We start from the raw sequence: 18,824 nt of genomic DNA on the forward strand, positions 1-18,824 counted from the left end.
TCTACCCGAAGACTTTCTTTTAAAAATTGTTGTAGATTGATTAGGTCTGCTGAAAATGAATTCCATAAGTTGTTTCTCTCAGAATAATTTTAATTTCTCCATTTTTGAAATACATTTTTACTGGGTATAGAATTCTAGGTTGATACTTTTTTTTCTTTCAGCACTTAAAAAATGTCATTGCAGGCCGGGCGCGGTGGCTCAAGCCTATAATCCCAGCACTTTGGGAGGCCGAGACGGGCGGATCACGAGGTCAGGAGATCGAGACCATCCTGGCTAACACGGTGAAACCCCGTCTCTACTAAAAATTACAAAAAACTAGCCGGGCGAGGTGGCGGGCGCCTGTAGTCCCAGCTACTCGGGAGGCTGAGGCAGGAGAATGGCGTGAACCCGGGAGGCGGAGCTTGCAGTGAGCTGAGATCGCGCCACTGCACCCCAGCCTGGGCGGCAGAGTGAGACTCAGTCTCAAAAAAAAAAAAAAAATGTCATTGCATTGTCTTCTGTCTTGCATTATCTCTAACAAAAAGTCTGTATTAAACGTCACCTTTGTTTTTATGTATATAATGTGACTTTTTCCTCTTACTGCTTTCAGTATTGCTCTTTGTCTTCTGTTTTCAGCAATTTGAATATGGTATACCTAGGTACGTGGAAACGTTTTGGAAGGGAGAGGTGTATATTCTGCTTTGTGTTCTCTGACCTTCTTGGATATGGAATTTGGTTACTCTCATTAGTTTTGGAATATTCTTAGCTATCATTTCTTTTAATTTTTTTCTGTCCAATTCCTCGTTTCTTTTACTTCTGAGGTCCCAATTACACACATGTTAGATTATTTGATACTTTCACTGGAAGTCTTAGATGCTCTGTTTATTATTCTCAGTCTCCTTGCTCTTTTTCATTTTGTCTGATTTCCATTGACTAACCTTTAAGTTCAAAGATTCTTTCCTCAGCTGTGTTAGTCTACTGATGAACCAGTCAAAGACATTCTTCATCTCTGTTACTTTGTTTTTCAGTTTTAGCATTCTCTTTGATTCTCTGTTGAAACTACCCGTATGATCTTGCATGTTGTCTAGAGTTGTCATTAGATATTAGTCATAGCTATTTTAAATTTGCTGTCAGATTTTTCCAATATCGGAGTCACATCTAAAGATCACTCTCTCGGGTGCGTGTTGTTTTTCTCTTGCTTTTGTGTATACCTCATGATTTTTCGTTTTTGAAAGTCAGATACCGGAAGAGGAGAGTAGACACTGAGGCAAACGGTTTTTATGTCTGTGAATTGGCAAGCATTTTCTTCTGCTCTGCTTTCCTTGTGGGCATTTGAGTTAATTTAGTGGGAACTGAGCAAGGTGTTAGGTTTGCAGTTGTTATGGTTATCCTTAGTGCATTAGAGGTTTCAAGTTCCTCTAGTAATGCCTTGTGTTTAAGATGAGGACTGGTTGGCCAGAGGGTTTTGTGGGGTTTTTTTCCTCCTTAATATCTGCTCCACCTTTTGCTTTCAGTTTTCCCTCTGCACTTCCCTCACAGAGGATCTCTTTTCCGTGTTCAGAAGTATTATTCTGTTACTTTTTACTTAATATGTGTCAGCCTAGGGAGGGGGAGTGGTGGAAGGGCTCTGATTTAGTAGTAGGAGGCACTGTGTCCCTGGAACTTGGGGGTCAGACCTACTCAGTGCCCCTGGCTCTCCCTGGGGTAGGGGTGAGGGTGAGCAGTACCTTTTCCTGCCTCTCCCCCAGGGATAAAGATTTTTATTTCTGTTCTCTTTCCCCAAATGCTATGAGTTTTCAATAATGGGAGTTTGTGTGCTATTGTCTCCAGTCACTTCAGTGAATTAAACTGTATTTGTATCATATATTGAATGAATCAGATGTTAGGTTGCTCTCGATGTCACAAAGAAACTCTGTTGGTCCTGATTATTTCCCTTAGATTTTTCCTGTGGACATCTGAACTTTAAGAAATCTATGATAGTAGTCCTAAGTGGATTGGGAAGTCAGTGAGCCTCATCATCTACTGGTAGGATTGCCTGTCAGCTGCCCTGTGCCAGGAGTAATTCTGTTAATCTGTTCACAGCTCCAAAAGCCGTTGCAGCATGGACTAGAACATTTCAGCTGCTGGTTAAATCTTTCCGGCATATGTATAAACTTAAATAATTGTAAAAAAATATTCCAACTAGATTATAAAATGGTTTCACCACAAATGAAGGGCTGTTTTCTTTTTCAGTACTTAGTAGCCACAATGAAGATTTTGAAGTGTCTCTGAAGCACTATCCCCAAATTAAAGGCTCTAGTCAATGCAAAAAATCATCTTGCTAAGTCGTTAATAAGAATACACGCTCTACCAGCAAGCATAATTAGAGCCTCGAGATTAACAAAATTGCAGTCCTTCTTGATTTAAAAAACAAGAAAACTTCTAGAGGTGAGTCACAGGTCTTAAATTAAAAGGGAGATAAGTCCTATTTTAAGAATGGAGAGCCCAGGTGTGAGAATGAGCTGACACCAGCCTTTGTCACCCTATTGGTCATCAGCTGATTCTCTGGTCTGGCTAGTTCTCCCATTCTGCTCAATGGGGAAGGCTCAGTCCCTCAACAAAGAATAATCCCTCTTCAAAAGCATGCAAGGACTGTCAGGGTAGCAATCAGTGGGGGCCTTTTCCTTATTTCACCCAGCTATGTATGTCATTCAAACTAGTCCACTAGATACTTTTTAGCTGGGCACGGTGGCTCATGCTTATAGTCTCAGCACTTTGGGAGACCAAGGCAGGTGGATCACCTGAGGTCAGGAGTTTGACACCAGCCTGGCCAACATGGCAAAAACCCGTCTCTACTAAAAATACAAAAATTAGCCAGGCATGGTGGCACAGGCGTATAATGCTAGCTACTCGGGAGGCTGAGGCAGGATAATCATTTGAACCTGGGAGATGGAGGTTGCTGTGAGCCAGTGTTGTGCCACTGCACTCCAACCTGGGTGACAGGGCAGGACTGTGTTACAAAATAAATAAATAAATAATAGAGAATTTTAAAAATCTACTGAAAACTATTTTGGGTTTTAAAATAAGTAAAGTAGTGCCCGTTCTCATCTTGTATACTATGGTTAGCTTTAAAGCAGCTTAGTGTATAGTTATGTGTGTTTCACCATTGCATTCACTTAAGCAGTATTCTTGGTTAGGTACAGATCTGTAGGAAGCCAGCTTGAAGACAGAACCAACTGGGCTAGTTAATAATATCCACACATCTGTCCGTTGTTAAACCCAATAACCATGCCAGGAAATTCCTTGATTCTCTCATGATGAGCCGGCTAATTTTTATTATTTAGTTGTTGAATTTTCATTTGATTTTTGTTATAGTTTTACTTTATGCTGAAATTGCTTAATATCCTTTTAGTTTTTTAAACATCTTAATTATAGTTATTTCACAATTTATGTCTGATACCATGGTTATCCGAATGCCCTGTGGGTCTGTTTCCAAAGCCTGTTTTCTCTCTTGGTTTTCATTCATGTCTTCCCTAATATTGTCTGTCTGTTTGAGTATGAGGCCTTGCTTATGAAAAACTAGGGCTCTGGCTGATGTTATCATGCTCCAGAGAAGCTTCACTAGAAGGCAGGTAGGCTAGGAGCATGTCTCCCTAACTTAACTGTGGATTGAGATAAATTGAGACTAAATTTCAGTCCTTGTGAAGACTGGTCTGTTTTTTGTTACTATTATTCCTTGTATAAGGGATGCTCAAGGGATATAGCCCTTGAGGGTTCCAACTGGAAGCCTGGGTCAGTTACCAGGCCCTGAATGTCAACATTTCTCCCGGCACTCTGAATATGTTAAAAACTCTGTCATTTTAGCCATTTTGTCTGTGCTTTTGAAATAAACAGCTGCCTCACAGGTAAAAGTGGTGCCAAGTGTAAGCCTCGTATCTCTGGGTTCCCCACTACCTGGATCTTGGAAATAAACCTGAATTTTCAAAAATGAAAATGCTACCGTGAGTTACTAATGTCCTTCACATAACTTTTTGTTTTCCATTCTTCTTTAAAACTCACTCTTTACTTAAAGAGTCTCCACTTTTATGTTTTGTGCTATTCCCAGCACTTTGTTAAAAATAACAAAGGGATTTATTACAGGCTCACTCCTGTAATTCCAGCACTTTGGGAGGCTGAGGTGGGCATGGATCACCTGAGGTCAGGAGTTCGAGACCAGCCTGGCCAACATGCTGAAACCCTGTCTCTACTAAAAATACAAAAAACTAGTTGGGCATGGTGGTGCGCACCTGTAATCCCAGCTACTCTGGAGGCTGAGTCAGGAGAATCGCTTGAACCCAAGAGGCGGGGGTTGCAGTAAGCCGAGATCGCACCACTGTACTCCAGCCTGGGTGATAGAGCGAGACTCCGTCCCCAGAAACATTTGTAATCAAAACTCTCACTTCTTCCTTATGAGAAATACTAGAAATGCAGTAAAACTATATAATTGCAGGATTAAATGGAATATTTTCAGTTGTATTTTTTCATGTCAAGCATTTTAACACAATTCTAAGTAAGTGATTTCACAAATGGTACAAAAACACCACTGGAATGGGGATGGGACAGACGCATGATCAGGACAGCAACCGATGCCTGTGCCACGGTGGCCACCTCTGGGTCCTCTGCGGTCACCTGGAGAAAGGACTGCTCTTTAAAGCAAACAACAATAATCCTTGTAACGGGAACGCCTAAGCCCCAGGAAGTCACATTCTTAAACTCAGTCTACACTGACTTTTATTCTGGAAAGGTCTGTCTTGATCGGGTATAATTCCTTCTCAATTATGGCAGAACTGTTCATGATTTGTAATATGCTTTTTTTTTTTTAATTAAAAAATAAGCCCTTTATTTTGATTTTTAAGGAAAAAAAAACGAGCTCCTGGTTAGAACACAGTGAGTTACTTGCCTGTAATGTGATGTGCTCTTTCCCCTTTTACTTAACGCATTATTTATTCTAGAGCAAAAAGATTCTTCTTTTTTTTTTTAAATAAATAATTATGGTATCCACCTCTTAAAAAGTGTTGTCGTAGCAGTCTATTAATCTGACAGATTTTAAAGATTGTGCTCCTGGGAGAAATGATGAAGAGAAACTGGGGTGTTAATTAGGCAGATTTAAGCCAGAGATGTAACTAGTGCTAACAGAGTTTCTAATGTAGAACGCCTCCATCTTCAGCCCGAGAGTGGATTTCCTTCTGCTATGATTGCAGTAGGATTCTAATTCATATTTCCTTTCTTACCATGTCTCTTCCTCTTAAAATTATCCAATAGATCTTCTTTGCATGTAAAGTACCCTAAGTACTGAAGTCTTCTAATTTGCTTTTTCTTTCTGTAAAGCACATTGAAGCTTCCAGATATTTTCCACTAGCAAATACAGATTTTCTAGCAACAGGATGCCTATTTAAAATGCCTGGATTGGCCGGGCGTGGTGGCTCACACCTGTAATCCCAGCACTTTGGGAGGTTGAGGTGGGCAGATCATCTGAGGTCAGGAGTTCGAGAACAACCTGGCCAGCATGATGAAGCCCCGTCTCTACTAAAAATACAAAAATTAGCCGGGTGTGGTGGTGCGGGCCTGTAGTCCCAGCTGCTTGGGAGGCTGAGGCAGGAGAATCTTTTGACCTAGGAGATGGAGGTTGCAGTGAGCCGAGATCATGCCATTGCACTCCAGCCTGAGCAACAGAGTAAGACTCAACCTCAAAAAATAAAAATAAAAATAGTAAAATGCCTGGATGGATTTAAAAACAACAACAACAAACTTGACAGAATTTTTTTTCATCATGAAAATCTATGTTTTGGAAAATGTACGTTGCATAAGCAAGTGGATAAACTTCAGAAGTGAGTACTTACCCAGCACGCCCTTTCCCTAGGAATGGTCCAGGTAGCAGACTTGCTGGGGCTGTGCCAGTTTTCCACATCAGGGCCCTAATGAGTTGAATTCACCACACAGGTAACTTTTACTAACCATGAAACACTGAAGCTTATAATTGATTTACTTTAAAAATACAAGTTAGAGAGCATTAAAAGTAATGCCTGGAATAGCATCATGTCGTTGTTTTCCCTTCAAGAAAGGCAGGAAAATGCCACATACAGTGTCTAAACTCTGCCTCACCTGTCAGCTGCTCATACTGCCTGAGCCAGTGATCAGTCTAAGGAAGCGGGTGATCCTTTTGACAGAACAGTTGTGAGAACTGGGAAGTTGCGTTGTGCTTTACCTCTCCCCAGAGTTTTATTTGTCAAAATCTGGGCATGCTGATGGTGGTTGTGCATGAGAATATATTTGTCATGAGTTGTGTCTCCCTCCCCTGCCTCAAAACCAACAAAACCCAAACAAACAAAAGTCAGTGCTTTGAAAGATGCTGTCAACCTTTAATTAAGCAAAATCAAGCTGATTACCTTTAGTAGTGGTAGAATTTTTGCTAGTGCTTCACGTTTGGTGCCTGTCTCTAGAAAGAGCCCCGTGAAAGACAGAGTTGAGAGTGCAAGGGGCGCATCTCTCTGGTTTGCAGAGGGAGTGCAGGTACCTTCTCGGCCGTCTCACTGACATTCTTCCCTGCCTGTCCTCCCAGTCCCTTTAGGGCAAAGAGAATGATGGCAGCTTCTCTGACCTTTGTAACCAACTGCAAGTGAGGAAGGTCCTGATAAATTTGTCAGACTCCCTTTCTCAGACCAGGGGTATCTGAATGAATAATAGCAAGGAAATAAACTCAGCCATGACACGGACAGCATCCTTATAACCCCAGCCCAGCACATCCAACACAATTGGGTCACTCTTAAAAACAGCAACAACTACAGCAACAAAACTTCAAGCAAATGTGCCATTAAAAACTCTTACATAATTGGAACAGATTTGAGTTTCCTCTGGTTCAGGTTTTCTTGCCTCTTTGATAATCAAATGATCTGAAGAAAGGCATAGAATTTCGGGGGAGAATCTGCATGACAGGCTTACAATAAGGCTATTCATGGAGACTCTTTTATTAGCTTACACAGGATCTGCATCATTCTTCGTCTCTGGCTTTGCTACAAGGCTCCATTTAAACTTAACCCAACTTGCAGACTTAACTGATCCAGGAATGACTCAATACAATGAGCCAGCTACTGTAGCTCTTTTTCCCCCTTTGATAAGGGGAGTTAACACAATGGGCTTTACAGTTCTTAAATGACTGATTTTTTTTTCCGTCTTTGAGATGTGGTGCTTATGCGACCTTTTGTTTCTTTAAAAAGATTCACATGGTTTGATTATATTTTTAAAAAGTATAAAAAAATCCAATATGGGCTCCCTACCCTTACAATAAAACTTTAAAAATCTTGTAGATAATATAGATGCAAAATTCATGTCACACTATCCACACAGCTGATTTCAATATGTTAGATATTATTAACTATTAGCATTATTCAATTAAACTTGAAAACATTTATTTTTGAAGGGTGATTCTGATACAATTTCTAGTAGTACTTCAGGATTGAATTTCACATCTGCACAATTCTTGTTATCTGCTAGTGTTTATACTGTATTCATGACCTAATATGATATGTAAATTTAACATTTTAGTGAAATTGATCAGGTGGTTAGAGACCATGAGATGGCTGCAGTGCTAATAACCTTCCCATTTCCCATCAGGGCACCTTGTTTATCGCTGAGTAGTTGGGATGGAGAGGAAACCCTTGAGGATGCATTTCGTGGCACACTGCACCGAGAGCATTAAGGACTGACACTTGGGATGGACACCTCAGAAGAGTGGTTCCCAAACTTTAGTGGGAACAGGAATCATCAGGGATGCTTGTTAGAACTGCAGATGCCTGGAACCCACCCCCAGAGACCCTGATTCAGTAGGTCCGGGATGGGAGCCCAAGAATTTGCATTTTAAACAAGCCACGCAGTTGATTCTGATGGGATGGTTATTGCACCACACTGAGAGTCATTCTCCTGAAGTCACTGGGGCCTGTTGGGAGGCCCTACCTCCTCCCCTGCAGCACCTGTTGCCCCTAGGTGAGCAGGGACCTTGGTTAGGAGTGACCCCTGGTGTGATCCCAGAGGTGCAGATGTCAGGAGGAGAAGGACAGCTCTAGTATTTCCACAGTGTCAGAGCAGCTCTTGCATCTTCCCCCTGGTCTGCTTCCATCCACAGCAGGGCGGTGTCCTCTTCATCCTCACGTGGCAGGGAACACGCCTCGCCTGTGGGCCAGTGCTGAGTGTGTGAAGGTGTCGTCTCACTCTCGCTCTCGCTTTGTAATTAGAATTTCAGAGTGGTTGTTACCTGCAGTATTTAATCCAAATCTGCATCTTTATCCCACTCCCCTACCCCGATTAACGTAGTTTTGGATTTTTGGAAATGGAGATCTTTTTCAAAAGGATCTCCAATTAGAAATGGATTCTCAAGAAGCCTTTTGGGAATTGTGGATGTAACATGTTTGTTCATTTCATGAAGATGAGATTCTTCCTTGAAGATCTGTTGATCTGATGGTCAAAGCAGATAGGGAAAATAAATGTTGATGATAACTACTGATGTTTTTAGCAGTTTGCCTGGGGTGCTGTTGTGTGTTTGGTTTGTAGAATCCACCCCCATATCGTTGGCAGGCTTTTTTATTATGAGAATTTCCAGGCTATTCAAAATTAGAAAGTACAACAAACTCCCATATATTCATCACCCACTTGCCAGAGTTATCAAGATTTATCATATTTTCCAGCAGCGTTTTCTTGTCCTTAAATCTTGCTGGTGGATTTTGTAAGGCAGAACAAGTAAAATCTTTTCTTCTCCTATGGAAAGGTTCATGGCTGAGGACCCTATAACAAAAGATAGATAAACAAGAGAGAAACATACAGATGTATTTATTGTAAGTTTTACAGGACACAGCAGCCTTCATAAGGAAGTGTAGACCCCAAGACACAGGGAAACCTCTGTATTTTTATGCTTAGGTTTGATAAAGAATGGACAGTCTTTCCGAGGTATGATAGGACAAAGGGGTATGATCTAGCTGGCATTAAACTAGAGGGAAGTTGGCAAGGCCTGTTTGTTCAGATTCTCCCCTGTGTCCCTGTGTCTTCAGAGACAAGGAGATTGTTTTTCTCTGGGTGTAGGGAGGGTACCTCTGGTATGAGGGTCTTATGACCTGCTTCAAGGGAAGGGCAGAAAATTCTTTTACAGCCTGCTTTAGGGGAGGAGAGAGCAGAAGGTCAGAGGGACCTCCCTGCTTCAGCTGTTTTCTCAAATGCCAAGTTGCCATATTTTGGGATAACATGTCCTGAACCTCATCATTTTCAAAGTGGTTCATTTGAGGAATGAAACAAACATGAAATGCTTTGCTTGGGGCCTGACTGAGTCGAGTGGTCATGAATAGTCATTTCAACGTGTCCTTTTCAGGAGTGTGTTCCAGAAGACCTAGAACTGAAGAAGAAGATTTTTGCTCAGTTAGATTCCATCGTGGATGATCGAGTGATCTTAAGCAGTTCCACTTCTTGTCTCATGCCTTCCAAGCTGTTTGCTGGCTTGGTCCATGTAAAGCAATGCATCGTGGCTCATCCTGTGAGTATTGTAAATCTGGAGGATTGATTGTATCTCATTCTGTTTTTTTTAATTTTTATTTTTATTTTGTGGGGCAGGGGGCCAATAACTTGTGAGTAATCCATTTGTCTTTTAAACTGCTTTATTAAGATATAATTCACTTAAACACAGTTTGCCAATTCAAATTGTGCAGTTCAATGGTTCTTATTGTATTTACAGAGTTGCACAATACCAGTATTTTAAAAAAGAATTTTATCCCAAAATTCCTTGGATTTATATCTGTGTACCTAACGTGCAACGGAATAGAGTGAACAATGCTTTGAGACTTTCACCCCCAAGTAACTGTGTAGCTGAGGAGGCCGACTAATAAATAATTCTACTATCAATGTAAAAGTGCTGCATCAAAAACATATACATAGTGTAGGATTCTATAGATATGTCACTTGCACTGTGTAGTTTACTCAACACAATTCAGAGTAGGATCCATTTTGTTAAAATGCAGATTGTGGGTCCTGCTCCTGAGATTCTGACGGCAGGTCTGACTTTAAGGACTTTTTTTCCCCTTGTGGTTCCCTTCTACCCACTCACTGTAATTAACTGTGCAAGCTTATTTGCCAGGAGTACATTATGAGGTGCCTTGGACAGTAAGTTTCAAATTGGCATGCAAGCACTCAAGGAATCTTTTAGCAGTTAACGTACTGAAGTGAGGAAAGGGGAATGGGAGAGGAGATTCAGTGAACGACATTTGAGCCCCAGCTGTGAGCTCAGTGTGACCTTGGAGAACCAGGATGCCTGTTCGAACGGGAAAGGTGACTTAGCTCAAGCTGTGATAACTATAATAGTACAAAATAGTGACCACACCCTTAGCATCACCAGGTTGTCAGAGGTTCGGATCAGGGAGAAGCAACTCAGAGGGCCCAGCCTGGCTAGGAACTGGTTGGGCTGATGAAGGGATGAGAGGGTCGGAGCCTGGGGAAGAGCATAAGCAAAGACCTTGGGCCAAGGACCCTCTCGGTGCGCAGAGCTGTGGGAGGCCAGCCTGGTGGCATGAGCACACATGCCTTGGTGCCATGGGAGAACACTGGAGGGCTCAGTAATGGTTGGGTCTGGAGAATCGTGAGGGTTACTCTGAAGAGCTGGGACAGACAGCTTGGGTCCAGAGCATCAGTGTGATGTCGTGGAAGTGCTGCTTGGGGAGGGTAACATGAAGGTCCTTCCTGGGATGAAGATGGGTCAGAGAGAGGAGCAAGGCAGTATTCTGAGCATGAGTGACCAGCGCCTAGGATCAAGCGCGGGGCAATTCCTTTCTGAGCAAGAGCCATTTCGAGTGTGGAGGTAATCGCCTACCAGATCTGTAGATGCCCACCAGGTTTTGTGTGCTAAGAAGAGCAGCAACTTGGAACACTATTTACATAGCTGCATGGTCCTGGGAGATTCGATGGAAAGAATGAGGAATGGTTATAAAATAAGGAGGCTGAGATGCATAAAAATAGAAGAGAACCCGTCACATTTGGTTACCACTCAAATATGAGTGAGATTAGCATTACGAGGGACCCTAATTGAAAGCGAGTCCTGAGAAGCCTGCCATGCCTTTGCTTTGGTGACATACACACATCTGCAGAAAGGGCTCCTGGAGGCCTCAGCACTTTCTAGGTTGCTGCTTGATTGCTTCAGTGGAAGGGGTCAGCCTCCTAATTTCTAACCCATGTTCTTGCTTCTAAGTTAGTTCAAAACAAAACTAATCTAAATAAAGTTGTTCAGAAAATACCTCCTGAGTTCTTTGACGAGACCTTTACTGTGTCTCTTTAATTTTAAATTGCCAGATGGGTGAGAGGACACTTGAGTCACTCTCTTCTCCCTCACACCCAACCCAGTCCCTTGACCAGCAGGAGTTGGTAACTGTTGAATAATGACACTTCTCTCCCTCCTTCCTACTCTTGTTCCATCCCACTATTGCTCACTTATTTAATGAAACAGCATAAAGTCCAGACCTTATTTTAAAAATTATTCTTCCCCTTTGGGAGGCTGAGGCAGGTGGATCACGAAGTCAGGAGATCAAGACCATCCTGGCTAACACGGTGAAACCCCGTCTCTACTAAAAATACAAAAAATTAGCCGGGCGTGGTGGCGGCGCCTGTGGTCCCAGCTACTCGGGAGGCTGAGGCAGGAGAATGGCGTGAACCTGGGAGGCAGAGCTTGCAGTGAGCCGAGATCGCGCCACTGCACTCCAGCCTGGGCGACAGAGCGAGATTCCGTCTCAGAATAATAATAATAATTTAAAAATATCTTCCTTATTGTTACAAATTCTTTTTAAACAAAACCCATGTTAATTAAAGCAAATCAAATAACCCAAATTAGCCATCTTTGGACTTTTCCCTTTCTTTCCTCTATGTTCCAGCTGCCCACCTCTCTCTCTCTCTCTTTTTTTTCTTTTTCTGTGGCTCTGTCGCCCAGGCTGGAGAGCAGTGGTGCCATCATAGCTCACTGCAGCCTTGAACTTCTGGCCTCAAGCAAGCCTCCTGTCTCAGCCTCCCAAAGTGATGGAATTACAGGAGAAAGGCACCCCGCCCGGCCCCACCTCTTGCTCACCCCACGGGACCTCTAGGGGACTGGACAGGCAGTCCCTACAAAATCAAGACCTATTTGTGATCTCTGAGGAACCCCTGTTTCCACGAAGCCCCCCCCCTCGTGGCCAGCCAGGAGCCCACCCTGCAACCCCCAGTGCCTGCTTGCGGCCCTTTGTTTCAATCATTAGTGATTTTTGCCTGGGCCGAAAATAGGATGAAGAAAAGGGAGGCTTGTTCATGGCGTGACAAAAGTGGATATTCAGCGAATTGGAAAGGTTGCTTCTGCCTCCACCCATACAGCGAAGCCTGCAGCCCTCGTGGCACGGCCACGGCCACGTGTTCCCTGGGGCGGGGCCAGACTTCCGGTCAGTGGATTGGGAAAGGCGCTGGCCAGGCTGCACGTACTCCCAGCGCAGGAGTTGGGGCTGGGTTTTGGGGTGTGCTTCCAGGACTGGAGCTGCTGATGGCCACACTGCAGGCCCAGGAAGAGGGCTGTTCGCGCAGGCCGGCTGTGTCCTGCACATTTTCTTCTCCTGTGTCTTTTGTGTTGTTTCCTCGACTCCTCGTGGCAGTGACTCCAGAATTCCCACGTGGAGGGGCTGGGGGAGGAGGATGTGCCGGCTGGGGCCTGTCGGTGACAACGGTGTGCACGTTGCATCGCAGTCTCAGGCCTTACTGAGCTCTAGTGAGCACTGACAGAGTGGCAGTTTTCTACTGATAGTTTAGCCACACTTTACAAAGAGGCTCCCTCGGTTTTTCTCCTCCTTCGTTCAGTCTGGGAAGACGATGGTCCGACGGGGCTAGTGGGGGCTTCGAGCCCACCAAGTACTGTGCTGTATGGACGGGTCAGCCTGGGAAAGGGGCCGCGGCTGGCAGACTGGGGCGTGCGGTGGGCGTGGGGGGAGAGGCCACCAGTTAGCCCCGTCCCCCGTCCCCCGCCCCAGCCCGGGCTTGGCCTTTTCGGACTCACCTCACGCCTGACACTGAAGCCATCTGCCCTGGTGTTGGTGGTAAATATTGGACCCCATAGGGCTTGCTGTCTGCCAAGCGCCCGTGCTGTGCGTCCCTCTGCACATGTGCGCGCCCCTGCGGCCGCTCGGAGCTGCCTTGGAGCCTCCCTGCGAGCGCGCGGCGGAGGGGATGGGCTGTCCACGGAGCACGGAACGCCGAGGGCTGCCAAGTCTGCAGCGCGGCGGCCTCCCGCGAGGGCGCTGTCGGCCCTGGGGTCCTCGCCGTTTTGGTTGGTCCCGGCGCGGGGGGGAAGGGAGTCTGCGGGCGGCGGCGCTGTCGGCGCGGTCACACGGCCCCGCGCGGCGGGGAAGAATGCGCTCCTTGTGCTCCGCGGCCTGCGCGGCGCTGCCGTGGTATCTGTCTAACCCTTTCGGGGGCGTTTCTCAGTCCACCGCGCACATTCCCACACGGAAGGTTGGGGGCGGGGGAAGCTGCCTCCTCTCCTCGCTGGTCTCCTCCCCTCCCCGCTGCGGTGGTCAATTCAAAGGGCACCTGACCTGATGGACAAGATTGACCTCTTGGGTCAGAGGCCGAGGGCTGAGGTTAGGGAGACTGTGTCCCAGCCAGGAGACCCCAAGGTCCTTTTGCGGCGACTTTGGCAGGTGGACACGCAGGTGTGGATGGAAGTCGGTGTGGATGGAAGTCTGTTTCGGGGGGCTGGGTGGGGCCCAGTCTCTGGCCTCTGCATCCTACTCAGCCGCGTGCCTTGTTATCGTGGGTGCTGGGGAGCCCTGCAAGATGTTTCGCTGGAGAAGTCATGAGCAAAGTCCTGTTTTTTACTTTTAAAGTTTGTAACTGTGGTAAAATACACCTAACAATCTACCGTCTTAGCCATTTCTAAGTGTGCAGTTCGGAGGCATTAAGGACATTCTCCTTAGTTAAACCACCACGACCAAGGATCCATGGAACTTTCTCGTCTTATAAGACTGCATCCCCTACCCATGAAACCCTAACTTCCCACCACCCCACCCCAGCCCCTGCACCCAGCCGTTCTGTTTGCTGCTGTTGTGGATTGGATAGGCTCCTGCCACAACACGGATTGCTCTGGGAAGATGAGATAGAGGGGCTGAGACCCCAGCAGGAGTCCCATGAAGGGAGTGCAGAATCTATTTGGAAACGCGGGCCCTGAGCTGAGGGTGGCGGTGGCAATGGTTTTTCTGAGAGAAGAATGAAGAGAAGTAACAGGACTTCAGTAGCTGATGGTGTGTCCGGAATTGGTTCTTGCCGGTGGGTTCCTGGTCTTGGTGGGTTGTGGTCTTGCTGACTTCATGAACAGCAGACGTTGGTGTTGAGTGTTACAGCTTTTAAAGATAGCACGGACCCAAAGAGTAAGCGGTAGCAAGGTTTATTGTGAAAAACAAAAGGACAAAGCTTCCGCAGCAAGGAAAGACACTGGACTTGAGCCCCAGGGTGGGGCGGGGTGGTGATCAGCTTTTATTGCCTAATTGGCCCCGCCCATGTTCCGTTTCTGTCCTATCAGAGTGCCCTTTTTCAGTCCTCCCGGCGATTGGCTACTTTTAGAATCCTGCTGACTGGTGCATTTTACGGAGCCCAGATTGGTGCGTTTTACAATCCTCTTGTAAGACAGGAAAGTTCCTGATTGGTGCGTTTTACAATCCTTTTGTAAGACAGAAAAGTTCCCCAAGTTCACACTTGACCCAGGAAGTTCAGCTGGCCTCGCCTCTCAGTGGAAAGTGAGAGGGGCTAGGGAAAGGCAGGGGCCAGGGACACTTCTTCTGGCACTGACTTGGGTGTGGGGATATGACACATGCTCACTGAGATCAGGAACCTCCCAGGGTGGGGGACCGTGGGGGTAACCCGCATGAGACAAGTCTGTGCTGGGATGTGCCCAAGGGAAGGCATCCGGCTCCAGGGTGAGGCTGGGATCTGTGTGACACCCGCAGGTGTGTTCTGTGTCCTCGAGTCTTGGTGGTGACACCAGGGAGTGGGCACAGGTGGGCCACTGTGGCAGACTGGGGGTCACCATCACTCAGGGAAAGTGTGAGCAGGAAAAACTGCAGAGAAGACTGAGAGGAGGGAACTGGTGAGTTTTAAATAGAAATGCTTTCTAACTCCTTGTCTCCGTCTGTTTTTGCTACCAGTGAGGCTTACAATGTTTGAAAGACCCCAGCCCCAGCATGCCTGCTTTATATAAAATAAAGCAAAATTCATCTGAGAAAGACACACTTCCAGTTCTTCTAATCTTGATTTTTCAAAAGGTCAGAGGTTAAGTATTTCTATAAGAATTCAGTAAGTGACAGGTGTTTAACCGAGACATCGATTTACCATCTGTCTATTTGGAAACAGGAGCCATCTTTTCCTGATTCCTGAGAGGGCAGAGCGGGTGCCCAGGATGGTCCTTATTGCTCCTTCCCTCTTCTGTGGGAGTCATCTTTAAATGGAAGCTTTTGCTCATGGAAGCATCACTGAGCAAATGTGACATTCTACTTGTCACCCATATGGTGGAGGAAAACCCATTTAAAAGCACCATTTGGAGACCAGTTTTTGCTGTGGTATACTTGGTTCAGCGCTCAGGCCAGTCAGGTTCTACCAAGCACTGTTTTCTATGGACGTTTGATAATTCCCTGTGAGGAATCTGTAAGCTGTAAGAACAGTTTCTCAAAGTAAACCAAGAACACAAGAGTTGAATGGTAAAGTCCGGGGTCCTCCCTCGGGGCTCACTCACCTGGACAGTGCCTTCCTGTCTTGGGCTCGTCGGGGTGCTGGGGCTGCTGAGGTGTGTTGATGCTTGTTGATTTCTAGAGCAGGAAGGTGATGTTAGATTGGAAGAGGCAGACGCTTAAGGTACAATATGGAGGAATTAAGGAAATACCAGGTTTTGGGAAGACACTGCTAATAATTTATTTTTGAGATCATCTGGCACTGTCACTTAGGCTGGAGTACAATGGCACAGTCATGGCTCACTGCAGCTTCCACTTCCTGGGCTTAAGTGATTCTCCCACTTCAGCCTTCCAAGTAGCTGGGACTACAGGTACACAACACCACACCTAGCTAATTTTTTTAATTTTTTGTAGCGACAGGGTCTTGCTATGTTGCCTAGGCTGGTCTTGAACTCCTGGGCTCAAGTGATCCCTCCACCTCGGCCTCCCAAAGTTCTGAGATTACAGGTGTGAGCCACCACACCCAGCTTGCTAATAATTTTTAACACTGACACAGGAGAATGTCAGAGCCTGTGGTGACTGCAGATGGGAAGACATGATTCTCAGGGGGTGGGCTGGGAGGAAGCTTTGAAGACAAGACAGATGGGAGCAGAGAGACTCTGTCCTGGGGAGGCCAGGGCTGTGAAGATTAGCCGTAAACATACAGGATAGCAAGCTGTTCCTCCAAATTCCAACTTTGTATTTTGGGTATTTTTTTTTTTTTAAATAAAACCACACAATTCTGCATCAGGTTCCCTTTTTCTCTTTCCTTTGTGAACAAATTTCTTTCTCAAGTATCTTGTTGTTGGCCACTGAATCTAAAGGCACCATTCCAAAGATGCATCTGCTGCTCCTAACCATTCAGGGTAGGTGCAGTGCCTCAAACCCAGGGTCATTTCCTTGACTCCCCCACTTCTCTCTCTCTCCTAAGGTGAATCCGCCGTACTACATCCCGCTGGTTGAGCTGGTCCCCCACCCGGAGACGGCCCCTACGACGGTGGACAGAACCCACGCCCTGATGAAGAAGATTGGACAGTGCCCCATGCGAGTCCAGAAGGAGGTGGCCGGCTTTGTTCTGAACCGCCTGCAGTATGCAATCATCAGCGAGGCCTGGCGGCTGGTGGAGGTGTGTGTGCCCTTCCTCTCTTCCTGCCTCCCTTCCTTGCTCCTTTCTTCTTCCCTCCCTCCCGAAGCTGAGCAGGACAGTGAAAGCCAGGAAGCTGGGAAAGTCAGAGGCTGCTTGGTTCTTCTTGCTCTATTCTGGAGACCAAGGGCCAGCTTTAGAAACAAAATAAAATGCAGCAATTCATTGTCTGCCCGAGAGGTTCTTCTTACAGTCACCTGATACCAGGACGCGATGACAGGCTTCTCTCCTTCTTGCCCTTTCATAGCATTGGACATAATAACCCGTGTGGCCCACTGCATTTTCCCACAGAGTCAGCTTTTACCCCTCAGTGTTATAATTTTTCAAGAAGAAAAAAAATTATATTTTGTATAAACTTCTGTCTCCTGAAGGAACCTAATTGTTTCAAGAGCTTGAGAAAGAAATGATGAATATTCTTGTTAGAGTAAATGCTTGTCTTACATATAAAGAGGAAATGATATGTAAATATATTTAACATCATCCTCTAATGAAAGGATTTTACATGGAGGTGAGGAAATGGCCTGGCTGCACGCATTCCTGTGTACATTTGCATGAGGGGTCCTGGCGCCTGGGGGAGATAGGTCAGCTGGACCCCAGGACGAGGCAGAGAAGTCTCGGGACCTGGGAGTGGAGCCGTCCAGCCTCCCTGGTGGCACTTGCCCAGCTTCTGCAGGGGGAAGGCAAGACTCTGCCCACGCCTGTGTTGCAAAAACACTGTGGAAGGCTCAAGGGCCAGAAGTACCCAGCTGCACAGCGTGGGGAGGACGCTGCTCGGGCTCGAGTCATCTGCACCTGGCTCCACAGTTCCTTGTTGGGACTCGCACGGACACACACCGAGCCTTGCCTGAGATGGCAACCAGGAAGCTGACCGTGCCCCAGCTTCCTTGAGTGTTGCATTTCAATTTCCCAGCAGTTCTTCCAAACCAGGCAGGTGTGCGTGACAGACGTGGCCTCCCGCAGCCTGCTGCTCACGTTGGGTTCCCTGTTAGGTTCACTGTCTGACTGGACTGTCGGGTGCATTTGCCATGCAGTTGCCTCGATTCTGTGTCCTGATCTTTAAATCCACTTAAGGCTCCTGTATTTTCAAGAAACAGTGCTCGGATTTCCACTGTTGCGGCGGCAGTTTGAATTTCTTAGTAATTTCTTGAATATCAGTCCGTGTCAAGGTATTTTTGAAGAAACACTGATCTATCAGAACCTTCTTGGAGATTTATTTAAAATATTTCCATTTGTCTAGAAAAGGGGAACAACTTTAGACTCCTTGCCCATGTTCACTTGTTGAATTAAAACCTTGTGGGGTTTTACAGGCAATCTCAACTTTTTATTTGTTTTTTTTTGTTTTGTTTTGTTTTTTTTTTTTTTGACGGAGTCTCGCTGTGTCACCCAGGCTGGAGTGCAGTGGCCGGATCTCAGCTCACTGCAAGCTCCGCCTCCCGGGTTCCCGCCATTCTCCTGCCTCAGCCTCCGAGTAGCTGGGACTACAGGCGCCCGCCACCTCGCCCGGCTAGTTTTTTGTATTTTTAGTAGAGACGGGGTTTCACCATGTTAGCCAGGATGGTCTCGATCTCCTGACCTCGTGATCCACCCGCCTCGGCCTCCCAAAGTGCTGGGATTACAGGTTTGAGCCACCGCGCCCGGCCTCAACTTTTTATTTGTAAGATACTTTAGCACCCTGAGTAAAATCTTGCTTTCTCCAATCTGAAAGGTGTGAGCCCATTCAAGGAAGAGTGTGGGATTCTGGTGTAAGGGGATCGGGGGGGAGGTGTACACAAAGAACTCTCCATTGCAGGAGCCATGGAGGACTCTGGTGTTTCCTTTTGCTGCTGGAGGAGGGCGGGCGGGAGGGGTGAGGTGGGCTGCTCTGGTAGTTCTGCTGACTCGCGATGTCCCCGTGCTTTCGGTTGTCCCGCTTCGTGGTCATGGCAGCCTGAGTGACGCTGTGTTACTGGCTA

General features: G+C 46.2%; 1 protein-coding gene across 4 annotated transcripts in view; it reads left to right on the forward strand.

The window, feature by feature from the left end:
* The window catches only part of CRYL1 (crystallin lambda 1), a 113,532-nt gene that overhangs the window by 71,899 nt on the left and 22,809 nt on the right, over positions 1–18,824 (forward strand). For 3 of the 4 annotated variants that reach the window (XM_003913646.4, XM_017951112.3, XM_017951110.3), the window contains exons 4-5: positions 9,350–9,511; positions 16,660–16,854. In XM_003913646.4, coding sequence (XP_003913695.1) covers positions 9,350–9,511; positions 16,660–16,854 — 357 coding nt within the window. The remainder of the gene's footprint in view (positions 1–9,349; positions 9,512–16,659; positions 16,855–18,824) is intronic. The other variant, XM_009191586.3, reaches the window with a different exon arrangement.

This window comes from Papio anubis, chromosome 15 (assembly GCF_008728515.1).
Source record: "Papio anubis isolate 15944 chromosome 15, Panubis1.0, whole genome shotgun sequence".
NCBI classification, from domain to species: Eukaryota; Metazoa; Chordata; class Mammalia; order Primates; family Cercopithecidae; genus Papio; species Papio anubis.